Here is a 12,149-nt window from a genome sequence, read left to right on the forward strand (position 1 = left end):
TTGGTTGATCTTACTTTTCATCTCTGAGCTGGACTGTATACTCGTAAATATCACCGCCCAGCTGTTGAAGAAATTCATCTAAATCCACCGGGTCATATCTTGTGTCTCGAATTGGTTGAAACGTACAATCAGGTCGGAGCTTTTCTGTAAAATATGGCCTTCAAAGTAAACTCAATCCACACAAAGTAAACACATGCAATTTCTAAAATTCTGACAGAAGTTTAGGAAAACAAGATAATATTTTTCTAAAATACTGATGCTGAGAATGAAATTTTACACACTGAGACACTAACCTAGTGGAATATCGTCCTCCTCGTCACTGAATGCCGCGTCCGACAGATTGTTTTCTACGTGGTTTCCATTGTCTATTTCTATCATATCCTTGTTGTTCATAGATTCCTCTTTCACAACTGCAAATGTGTGGGGGAAAAATCAACTTATTATCTTCCGTCAATTGCTAAAAAGGTGAGCCTGAAACCTCCATTAATAGCTTTTGATTTTTCTTTGACTTGTAAATTTTGGACCTTTTTACTCAAATACAAGATTTATCATATTACCTTCTTGTGAGCAGAATTCATTAAAATTTTCCCGAATAAGGATCCTTAATTCTTGGTCTAGTTTGTTATTATCAAACAGCGGTGACAGGGACCTACAAAAAGATACACACGTCCTACATATACATCACTACACAAAACAGTAATCAAATCTCTCATTCATCCAACGAAATGTCACCATTGGAATTGCATAAAGATACTACATGTATATCCTGCTGGAAACATTATTCTTGTCACAAATATACTGGGAATCTGGGTCTTTTATTATATATTTGACATTGTTATTAGACCTATACAGAATAACAGCAGTTCCTAAAAGGGAATCCTTTTTGATGCCCTTAAAATTAAACATTTCATGAATATAACTTACTGCAGGACTCTTTTCTCCAGAATGATTTTTAAAGATGTATAAATTCCCTGTTTGACTTGTTCCCTTAATGGCAGACAAAAATTTGGCATAATCTACAAAATGTGAACACACACATTAACCAAGATAAAGCTACACAGGAATTGAAGCACTCATTCTTAACTTGTCAACAATGTTATTTCAAATGTTCTAAACTGTCAAAATATGTTTTATATACCGACTAATCGATCACTTTCTGATACTACTGTGATATTCGACACAAATACGTGAAAACAAGTTACCCGACATAGGAAATCTAGCAGTGTCGCAGTAATGGCGGGGTGTGGACGAATAGAATGAAACATGACTAATATTGCAGGCTCTGAAAAATAAATTAGATTCTGGTCAACGGAAGTAAGACACAATAATAATTCAGAAAACCTGAATGTCAGCATATTTTATGATCTATAACAAAATAAGATTTAGCCCTAAGTTTAGTTTAAACAGTATTTTATCAAGTAGAACATGATAAGGATTAAGAGCCCGTGTAATTCAACTCCCGAGGTGCAGCGCAAGTACATTTTATAAATAGAATGAGTTACAATAACCAGGGTACTACACAGTAATAAAACACAAACATTCTCAATAAAAATTGCAGGTATTTTTCTACTGAAGATGATGACACGACATGTCACTCACTAACCTATGTTCATGATGCTGTCCCTCTCCGGATCAAAAAACAACCAATCATAAAACAAAGCTAGCTTGGCATTGGAGGCTGCCACATTGGACTGCAAAGGGAAAGTATCAAAACTATTTATTCCATTCTGTCATTTGTGTCTTACTCTAAATTCAACTTCATTACAGTACAATCTGCTTTAAAGTGGATCATTACACCAAAATTTCATTTCATAACTCTAAAATCTCTCGATTGCAAACAAAACATCTTTCTTATCCAAAGACAAAAAAAAATCATATAAATCAGTGAAGAGTTTCGATGATGAAATCCTACTTCATTTGATACACTTTGACAAGCCACTGGATAAACTGAACCACCTTAACAGTATTGTGACATTTCACTACAGTACAATCTGCTTTAATTGTACTATAATATTTTTTATTTCTTCTTTATCATACAACCCTTTGATGCAAATGTGTGATTGTATAGATTGACGGTGGAGAACTTACAGTGCAGGTCGTGAGAAGCCAGCCAATGACAGCCCAGCGAGGGATGATCTCAGAACACAGAAGCTCATTAGGAGGATGAAAGACGGCGCAGATATATCGAATCAGATCACATCGTAGGGACTGGCTCTCAGGGGTGGCTAAATACTGAAACAACAATCACTTATTTAGAATCCGTATTTCATTCACTAGCTACTGAGTGTGGCAAATAATTAAAGAGGTCGCACATTTTACATTGGAAGAGTTTTAATCTCACAGAGTTAAAATCAATTGCTGTACACAACACAAACAAATAGTGGTATCTTATTTTACAGTTTACGTAAACATTAACATTGAAATAAACAAATAACATATGAACTGACCAGGTTAATGCCTCTATCGTTCAAAAAATAAATTTGTGTAATTAAAGACCGTTAACGCAAGAAATGGTTGCTTCAACAGAAAGTCAAGACATTCAGCTTAATACCTGTCTCTGGAACCAATCCTGATATTTTTTGTGTTGGCCAAATTTAACCTGAAATTTGAAACATCATCAAAATTAAGGAGGTATACTGCATCATCATTAAGGCTGACGTCCTTTTAAAACATGAATGAAAATATAAATATCAGCAATATTTGTACATTCCTTTGAAATTTGAATGCCTAGCTGGGTAGCTCAGTCGGTTGACGTGTTGAATGCTGATCTGTAGATTGCAGGTTTGAGTCCAGTAAGGGTTTAAATTTCCCCTCAGAAAACTTTCTACTACAACTGCTTTTTATTTTTTACTACAGAAAGTAAATTTTAAAGTTTTCAATTTCAAAATATTATTGTACATATCCACATTTCTCTAGTGCATTATTTCTCCTCAAAATCCCTTTGAAGCCAATTTTTGCAGCCTCAACCATTGGTAAAATTGTTAGTCATTAAGCCTAATCAAAATCAGATGAAAGTTTATTCTAATATACATTGAACAGTTTTTCTTTTCTTTCATACCTTTGTGATTAGAAAAACCAATTTGTTTTCCATGTCTGGTGTCAGTCGACTGATTAGGAATTTCCTGGACGTTCGTGTGTGCATCAACTGCTGGACTCCTGAAAAAAATAAACAATCAGGTCAATTTAGTACATACTACAATATCATAATCTGATCATGTTCTGTTTGTCTTTCAATAAATAATAAAATAGTAACAATAAACAATCAGGTCAATTCAGTACATACTACAATATCATAATCTGATCATGTTCTGTTTGTCTATCAATAAATAATAAAATAGTAAAAATAAACAATCAGGTCAATTTAGTATATACTACATTATCATAATCTGATCATGTTCTGTTTGTCTATCAATAAATAATAAAATAGTAAAAATAAACAATCAAGTCAATTCAGTACATACGACAATATCATAATCTGATCATGTTCTGTTTGTCTATCAATATACAGCATCAAATTTAAAATCACTATTCACTGCATACCAGTAAACGTTGGACAAATAGCTGCAGGATTTAACATCATATCTCGCCAAAGTTTCTCAAACTCTGGGATTCTGGCAACATTTTGTAGAAGACGAACTAAATCTCTCCCAACAGCTTGGCAATCTGTCCACTGTGATGAAAAGGCAAAGTAAAATTAGAAATTCACAACCACTTGTGTACAAAACATTTAGATAGGGTGTCTGGGTAGTGTAGTGGTTAGCACACTTCGTTGTGACCCCGAGTTCAATCCTCTGGATTAGCAGTGGATGTACATGTACATGTAGGTGAGTGAGTATTCTGGTTGCCCACTTGGGACTCGTGGGTTTCCTTCAAATACTCCACTATTGTCCCACATCAATGACCCATTTGCACCAATATCCAAGCCAATGAGAAGCATTCATATAATTTGTAGAACTTGTTTTTTTAAATTGTCATAATATAAATAAAGTTTTGATTTCAATGATGTGTACAAACTGACAGTACATGAATAGTGATTTAATCCCAAATTTCAGTCCTTACTTTTTCTCTAAGAATTGAGATACACAGCTCCACCTCTTTCTGGCGGAGATTGTTGAACATCTGTCCATAGTGATCCACGATCACGCGGAGGTAGGTGTACACCACCGTAGACAGAAGGTTAGGGAATTTGTCCAACCATGGTCTACAATCAAAACAACACTTCGACATATCAATTATTTTAAGGAGGAATAACACATGGTCATAATGGCCGACTTCCTTTTGAAACTGGAATGAAAATATAAATATCTGCAATATATGTATGTTCCTTTTATATCCAATTGTCTAGCTGTGTCAGTAGGTTTTATATGTTAACTGCTGTCGATTAGGCTTGGAGGTTATTAAACTCTTTGAATACGTATTCCATAATCAAACCCCTACCCATAGTACTTTAAACCATACTCATACTCAATATTCCATTCTAATTTATGTATAACTTTTGAGTATGAGTATGGCTTCGTTGCACATACGGGTTTGAGTGCAGAGTATGTACTCAAAACATTTTATAACCTCCAGGCCTGTAATTCGTGGGTTTGAGCAAAGAGGGTTTTTAAAAAAAAAAAATTCCTGATTACTCTCTACTAAAACTACATTTCTTAACTAACTAGAGTAAATTTGAAACTTTTCAATTTCAAACTATCCTCCACTTTCCAACCGTATCAGATTTCTCTGGTGTGTTATTCCTCTTTAAGTACATCCACAGTTTAAATTTTTTTTTCTGATGAGTAAAAAATTCTTTGCTTCAAGACTTGATTTCAAATAATGGCTTTTGAATGCTTTGAATCTGCCAGAAATTTCTAAGTGACTATTCCAAGTGAGCACTTGCCTGTTTTCTGTAAATATGTCCACCATAACCTCCGTCAGCCATATATTCTTGGGAGTTATGTCACCACCTGATTTAGAAATAGAAACTCGGGTGAACTTTTGAACTTTTTTCCAATTATATGTGAGTAAAGAAGATGGGTGACTTTATCGAGCCGAGAACCCACAGAAGGACAAATATCAAAGTTAAAATTGAAACTCTCCAGAAAAAGACAAATTTGCATTTTAGTTAAAACAATCAATCCATAGTTTCCAAAAATGTTTTTTCTATGTGCCCATTTCAAAGGAACATTGAAAAAATCCTATTTGAAATCACATATATGCAAAAAACACACACAAAATAACAGTGAACTGGACTTTTTCAAGCATATTTTCATATGGAGTGGGTCAAGTCTCCATTGCAAACTGAGTAAAATATGTTAGTACATATTCAGGTGTAATAGGTATTGTAAATAAAAGTATGGAGACTTGACCCACTCTATGAAAAAAAAACTTATTTCTTGTGTATAACTTTTGTCGTATTATCAAGAAAATTTCTGTCCACGACGGGTGACTTTAGATAGCTTGAAATTTGATAACTTTTCATGGGATGGATAGCCGAGGTGGTATAGCGGCAGTCTCAATGAAGTTTTGGACAGGCCCAGATTGCATATCTGTGGTTCGAATACCAATTTTTCCTACCTATTTTTTCTTATGAATTATTAGACTTCCCATAATTATTTGTCTCTGGCCCTTTATTGTAAGTTTTACTCACAGCATGCAGTCTTAATGACAATCACAAGTAATTGATTCCAACATGCATCAATTAAATGTAATCAAGTATGGGGCCTCCTGTGAAGTATGGATGTTGTTTATGTAAACGACATCTTAAAGTAAAGTTAAAGAGAATAATTTCAACAATGGCGAATGCTTAAGAAGTTACTTGAAGAGATCATGACAAAAGTCAAATATGCAACCAGTACAGATTGTCTAAAACAAAACACAAATCAAGTGCCTTTTTCTGTCCCATTTATATTTGCTGGGAAATCAACAGCAAATTTACGTTCTGTAACTGTAAAAACGACCTCAGAGTTGTACCAAAAGAGACGAGAACTGATGCCTTTATTATATTCGGTATACCAGTACCAGTAGGTTGTAAATGCTGTTCACAAACATTTGTTGGATAAAAACTGAATCTAGATCAAAGCATTAATACTGCACCATACAGAAAACGTTATTCCACAATTGATTTACACCACAAAACATGAGAGGTTTCTCATTCACATCAGTTAATATGTCAATGGAAATATGGAACACGTACTGTTGGATGTTGCGAGCATATATGCAGTCATTTGGTACCTTAGGTACTCCAGACATCAGTGTAATTATGTTTGTGTTAAAAGCCGCTTAATGTCTGATACATGATGCTGCCTATGAAACAAATTCTGATGATGATTTTGATTAAATATCCTTCTTTAAAGTATGATCTATATATTTGTTATTTTAAAGAAAATTCTAAATATTTTGGACAGTGTTTTAGTACGGTACTGTATATATTGTGTGAAACTACGGGTACCATCAATGCGGATTTTAAACTCCCGATTCATGACTGGTGCCCAATCATGAATAGGTTTATTGTTCGCCAAGTTCACCCATCTTCTTTCTCGTTATGTGCGATAGTTTAAGTAGCTCTGTTTATATTTCGCTGACCTGCTATTTGTCTGATGAGACTGTGACATACACTGTCTGCACCAAGAATTCCGTTCTGTATCAACTCCTTGCATATCCAGACAATCTGAAAACAATCAAAGCCAGTGTAGAAAACTTGCAGTCACATTTTTTAAAAATAAGAATTCTCTTCCCTGCTTTTATTTTTCTTGCAGAAAATATTTTATCGCAACATACCTGTGACCTCGTGCTGTCTAGTAATTTCAGCCATTTCTCAAAAATAAGTTGATTTGTTTTGGTTAAAACAATTGTAAGACCATCTCGGCTGACCAAAGTCACGTCTCTGTAATGCTGAAAGAGAAAAAAATTCCATTTCTTAAGCAGGTAATAATATTTATCATGCACTACAATAGCATAACTACCAGATACTGAATAAAACATTGTAGAAAATAATATATATGACTATCTTTCAAGATTTCTCAACACCTCATACCGATATATAATCATAACACATCTTTCACCCTTCCTTTTCATATATCTTTATCTGTATTTACATGTTCTAATACATAGGTAACACTTTTAAAGCTATCAGCATAAATACAAACCAGTAATTATAATTGCATTAAATAATATCAAATATCATATTTCTTTGATATGTTAATCTTTCCCATTTTCAATTTCAGGAAATGCAACATTCCTTCAGATCTTAAAAATAGAGTTGTCACAAAACTTTCAAATTCTGTATCTTCGTTAGTAAAATAATTACATATAAAATGTCTTTTTGGTGACATTCCTTAACAATGGAAATGTGTTAATTGTTTGTTTTGAAACAATAAAAACTAGAAGCACTGTCTTTATTGAATATTTCATCAACTTATTGGCCAATGTAATTGAGATTACTCACACATAAAAAGAGGATTGACAAAATGTCATTATACCCAAACTCGATGTTTATTGAGTGTATTTCATTTGTTTCATTCATTAACAGAATGTGGAATTACCAAAATCAGTGTGCGAAACATACTTTTCTCTACAATACACACTTGGTCTACAGACCTGACTGATTTACTATAAACCAACATCAAAGTAATAAATACCAGTTTTAAAGTTAAATTGTAGTATTATTTGTATTTCATTTCTGTCATAAACTGAGACAGATTTATCACTTAATTTTGAATATGTATCATTCTTTGGTGACATTTTTAATGTTTAATTTGTATAAGTAGTAAAGGCAAATAATAATTGAATTATAGAATTTCCATTTTTTTTTTTTAACTGTCCTAAAGCCTGCATTCATTAACCCTATAGATAAATCAGTCTTAAAATATTCATCTTAATGTAGACCAGACAGATTTTATATAGACTTTTTACTCTATGCACACACTGAAAAATGAAAATGACTTGTAATGATCAAATAAAACATTCTCAGCATATGCCATAATTAATACAATAAGAATTAATATCTACCTTTGGTGCCATTTTGGGATCTGTAAGAATCCCATACAGTAATCCCAACTGGACCTCTTCATGTTGTGGGGTTCCACGGCATGCCTAGTAAGCAGAAAATCACACGTAGTCTGATCATAGTTAAAATAAAACGTTGCTCATTTCAGTATATGTTACTAACTTCAGTGTGTGTTGCTAATTTTGATCAGTGTCTGTTGCTAATTTCAGTGTATATTTCTAATTTCAGTGTCTGTTGCTAATTTTGATCAGTGTATATTGCTAATTTCAGTGTATGTTGCTAATTTCAGTGTGTGTTGCTAATTTTGATCAGTGTATATTGCTAATTTCAGGGTATATTGCTAATTTCAGTGTGTGTTGCTAATTTCAGGGTATGTTGCTAATTTCAGTGTATGTTGTTAATTTCAGTGTGTATTGCTAATTTTGATCAGTGTCTGTTGCTAATTTCAGTGTATATTTCTAATTTCAGTGTCTGTTGCTAATTTTGATCAGTTTATGTTGCTAATTTCAGTGTGTTGCTAATTTTGATCAGTGTATATTGCTAATTTCAGTGTATATTGCTAATTTCAGTGTGTTTTGCTAATTTCAGGGTATGTTGCTAATTTCAGGGTACGTTGCTAATTTCAGTGTATATTGCTAATTTCAGGGTATGTTGCTAATTTCAGTGTATGTTGCTAATTTCAATGTATGTTGCTAATTTCAGGGTCTGTTGCTAATTTCAGTGTCTGTTGCTAATTTCAGTGTCTGTTGCTAATTTCAGGGTATGTTGCTAATTTCAGTGTATGTTGCTACTTACATAAGAGTTGAGAGCATCATTAGCTTCCCTCTCGGAGAGACTGTTTTGAATCCCAGCAACTGTATTGTAACATCTCTCCAGTTTCTGAAGCGTAACACATATTATTGTTATTATGTGGACGACATGGGAGAAAGCAATCATGAAAATATTAATTGATCAACCAGAATTTTTCAAATCGATGAACTAAAATGGTTGAACTCTTTGTAATGCCACCCTTGATATCGTGTCAAAATAGGCTGGAACAAAACCTGGTAATATACCGAGGTGGCACTGTAATTACATTTCCAGTGTTGCTGTCTTTGATATCTCTACAAATTGTAATGATAGTCATTTTCTCATGAATGTTGCAGTTGTAACAATAATGTATGATAGTGACAACTAGTGGTGTTCTTTTTAAAAAATGTTGTTGTTGAGAATTTGGGAAAATGTGAGAATTCATTATCTGTGCATGAGAGCGTGAGATGGGCTGGAAAAGTGTGAGACTCGTCGCATACAAAGCATGAGATATCACGTCTGGTTCAAAGGGCATAACTCCGTCAAAAATTATTTAACCAGAACCAAATAAAAGATTTGATCTGGATATTCTTATGATGTATCTATAAACTAAATTTCAGTTGATCAGTTGTCGAAATTTTTAAATCACTGTCAGACATTTGGTCTGGCAGAGCTAGAGGTTCTGTCAGACCGGACAAAGTTTTGTCAGACCAGATACATGTACCTTGTATTACACAGAAAGAAAGCAAAAAAAAGAAGAAGAAAAAACAAGAAAGAAATAAAAAAAAAAGAACTGCAGCAAAATGCCTTTTATTGTTTAAACAGCAATGCATCTTCCACTCATATCTTGCCAAAAACGGTCAGTTTTCCAGCCAACTTGGAAGTCAGTAACACCACGGAAGACTTCGTATTTTTTTAAGTGATCCAGGTTCAGCATTTTTTTTCTTTTCTTAATAAGTAGTATGTTTTACATCCCGTCAGGAATTTCCCCTCTTATTGAGATGTCACCAGCTGTGGGTGAAATACCACAAATTTAGACCTTTGCTTTGTACTCTGACTCCAAGACCGTAGTAGTGAGGGTTCTTTAACTTGTTAAAACCTGCCGCGACATCGGAGGTCATATCTGAAAGACCTGCGACTCTCACTGCTAAATGCCGAGTGTTTGACAAGCACATATTTACATCTTAGATTTGACGTGGCCGTGGCACGAGCAGAACTCCAACCCACGACCTTCCAGTTACGAAGCAAGCGCTCTACTACTGAACTTTTTCTTCCTGGGTAGAGATTTGATCGGCCGTGCGGCCATGTTGTTTGAGTGACTTTCACGTGTGCATCCCGAACCCGAGCTCTAAAATAATCGGATCACAGCCGATATTTTCAAACGGTCATTTGGACCGAAATTTTCTAGCACGTTATTGGTCCAGGGAATTTTTTAACCAGCCTTGCCGACAGGACCGACAGTTTTCGACAACTCTGGTTGATTGCATCAGGGCTCAAAATTAACATATGCCCGTCAGTCTGTGACTGGTTAAAAGTCTGGTGGACTGACTGACATTTGTTTTAGTCAGTCCGATGGGACTGGTCAATTTTCTAAATCGTTATTTTGGAAAACATACTAATGGAATCTTCAATGCACATTTGGCATTCCTCTGTAGATATCAGACAAACCAAATTAGTACTAAATATAAATCTCACATAAGTGTTACAATATTGTCTGAGGCATATTGAGTTAAATTTCGTTATTTTATTTCAATAACATGAAAGAAATTTATTTATTTATGAGTGAAAAACTCTGGTGGACTGGTAAATTTTTCTGCGGACTGGTTGAAATTATACCCTATCAGTTTGGCTGGACTGGTGACATAAAAAATTAGTTTCAAGCCCTGTTGCATGCATTCCTAGTAGATATAGGGAGAGGAAACTGAGTGATGATGAAAGGGCAGAAGGATGGAGAAGGGTAATGGCATAAAAATATGCTGTTTTTTGGCTTTTTATATTTAACAATGAAATATATATATATACAGTTCATTTACATTTAAAACAACTTTGCTCAAAATATTTTTTGCTTCAGTTTTGTTTAACAGGAATAAAGAATATTGTTTTATTTAATACATACACAACAAGCTCATTTAAGAACATTTAACACTTCTATAACTTATGACTCTTTGATGTAAACAGATCAGCACATTGTAACGCCAGATCTTACCTAAATTGTGCATGTGTTAAGTTAATTACGCATTGAGCTCAATTCATTAAATAGAAGCATGCATTCATGATTTGAAATTTTGCAAGATCAGTTTTCAAATAGATTGATGTGACATTTCCTAAACCTTATACCCTAGCCCTTGTAACTTATATCCAGCCCTCATAACTTGACCTGATGTTCAGAATCATAAAATGGTCTTAAACAAAAATAAAGGTACTGATGCTACAAACTCGCACACTTCATTTGGAGTGCATTTGAGGTCACCGTTCCCATTGTTCTTGTGCTCCGTTCTTAAAGTCGTGAACATGTTCTTTGTTCTTCAACCACACTACCAACAGAGGTGGTGCGAGTTCTTGCACCCCAAACCCATTCTCGGATCGTGTACTTGGCATTCAGGATCGACAGTAATTTGTACTCGTACGAAGAACGGCGATCTCAAACGCACTCTTGATTTTCGGAGACCGATAAAGTAAGGTATACCAGGTAACCCCCTTGTCTGATTCGTCACAAGTACCTTCTCCCTTATCACAATTTTAAATTGCCAGCAGATGGCATTGCAAGAGAGCTGCGTGAATTTTGTAATATAATATAACACTGAATTGGTTCATCAATATCAGCTGCACTGGAAATATTGAAATAATAGGAGGTAAAACATACCTCATTCAATTCGTCTTTGGGTTCCAAAACAGATGTCAACACAAGTTTTGCAGGTGACAGTCGTGTAGCTTGTTCCATTCTTCAATTCACAATGAAATTCTTAATGAAAGTCTATCTGTGATGAAAATGTTACTTCAACATAGTTTCCACTTCATTCAATTCCTGCATATGCAAAGGGGAATAACTCAAAAATAATGATATTGTCCGCCATACTTGTTGTCGATACTTGCGATTTATACCCCTGTTTGATTATATTGCACCACATAAATTGGAATGTGACCATTCATAGTTTTTCGGGAAATCTCTATGATGTTGTATGTAATTTTCAGATCAACAGAATTGGATTATTCTCTCTGAAATGTTCTTTCTTTTCCGAGCTCAATTTCCCTTGCGGGAGAGTATCGTCACTGGGTTCATAATGTCGTGACGACATATTTCTCGAGGAATTAAATAATTCGTAGAAATCATTCACAAATTTGTTTGTTTTATTTTGGATACAATGATATA

At 34.4% G+C, this 12,149-nt stretch overlaps 1 protein-coding gene across 1 annotated transcript in view; it reads right to left on the reverse strand.

Moving 5' to 3' along the window:
* Positions 1-12,064, reverse strand: part of LOC125650959 (integrator complex subunit 3-like) — a 23,394-nt gene extending 11,330 nt beyond the window's left edge. The window contains exons 1-17 of the mRNA XM_048879538.2: positions 11,643-12,064; positions 8,786-8,869; positions 7,993-8,076; positions 6,763-6,876; positions 6,568-6,652; positions 4,883-4,949; positions 4,060-4,201; positions 3,541-3,670; positions 3,059-3,156; positions 2,552-2,599; positions 2,089-2,232; positions 1,604-1,691; positions 1,203-1,282; positions 925-1,016; positions 558-649; positions 294-410; positions 15-144 (exon numbers count right to left, since the gene is read on the reverse strand). Of these exons, the coding sequence (XP_048735495.1) occupies positions 15-144; positions 294-410; positions 558-649; positions 925-1,016; positions 1,203-1,282; positions 1,604-1,691; positions 2,089-2,232; positions 2,552-2,599; positions 3,059-3,156; positions 3,541-3,670; positions 4,060-4,201; positions 4,883-4,949; positions 6,568-6,652; positions 6,763-6,876; positions 7,993-8,076; positions 8,786-8,869; positions 11,643-11,720 (1,673 nt within the window). The 5' untranslated portion in view covers positions 11,721-12,064. The remainder of the gene's footprint in view (positions 1-14; positions 145-293; positions 411-557; positions 650-924; positions 1,017-1,202; positions 1,283-1,603; positions 1,692-2,088; positions 2,233-2,551; positions 2,600-3,058; positions 3,157-3,540; positions 3,671-4,059; positions 4,202-4,882; positions 4,950-6,567; positions 6,653-6,762; positions 6,877-7,992; positions 8,077-8,785; positions 8,870-11,642) is intronic.
* Between the last annotated feature and the right edge of the window lie 85 nt (positions 12,065-12,149).

This window comes from Ostrea edulis, chromosome 5 (genome assembly GCF_947568905.1).
Source record: "Ostrea edulis chromosome 5, xbOstEdul1.1, whole genome shotgun sequence".
In the NCBI taxonomy this organism is placed as follows: Eukaryota; Metazoa; Mollusca; class Bivalvia; order Ostreida; family Ostreidae; genus Ostrea; species Ostrea edulis.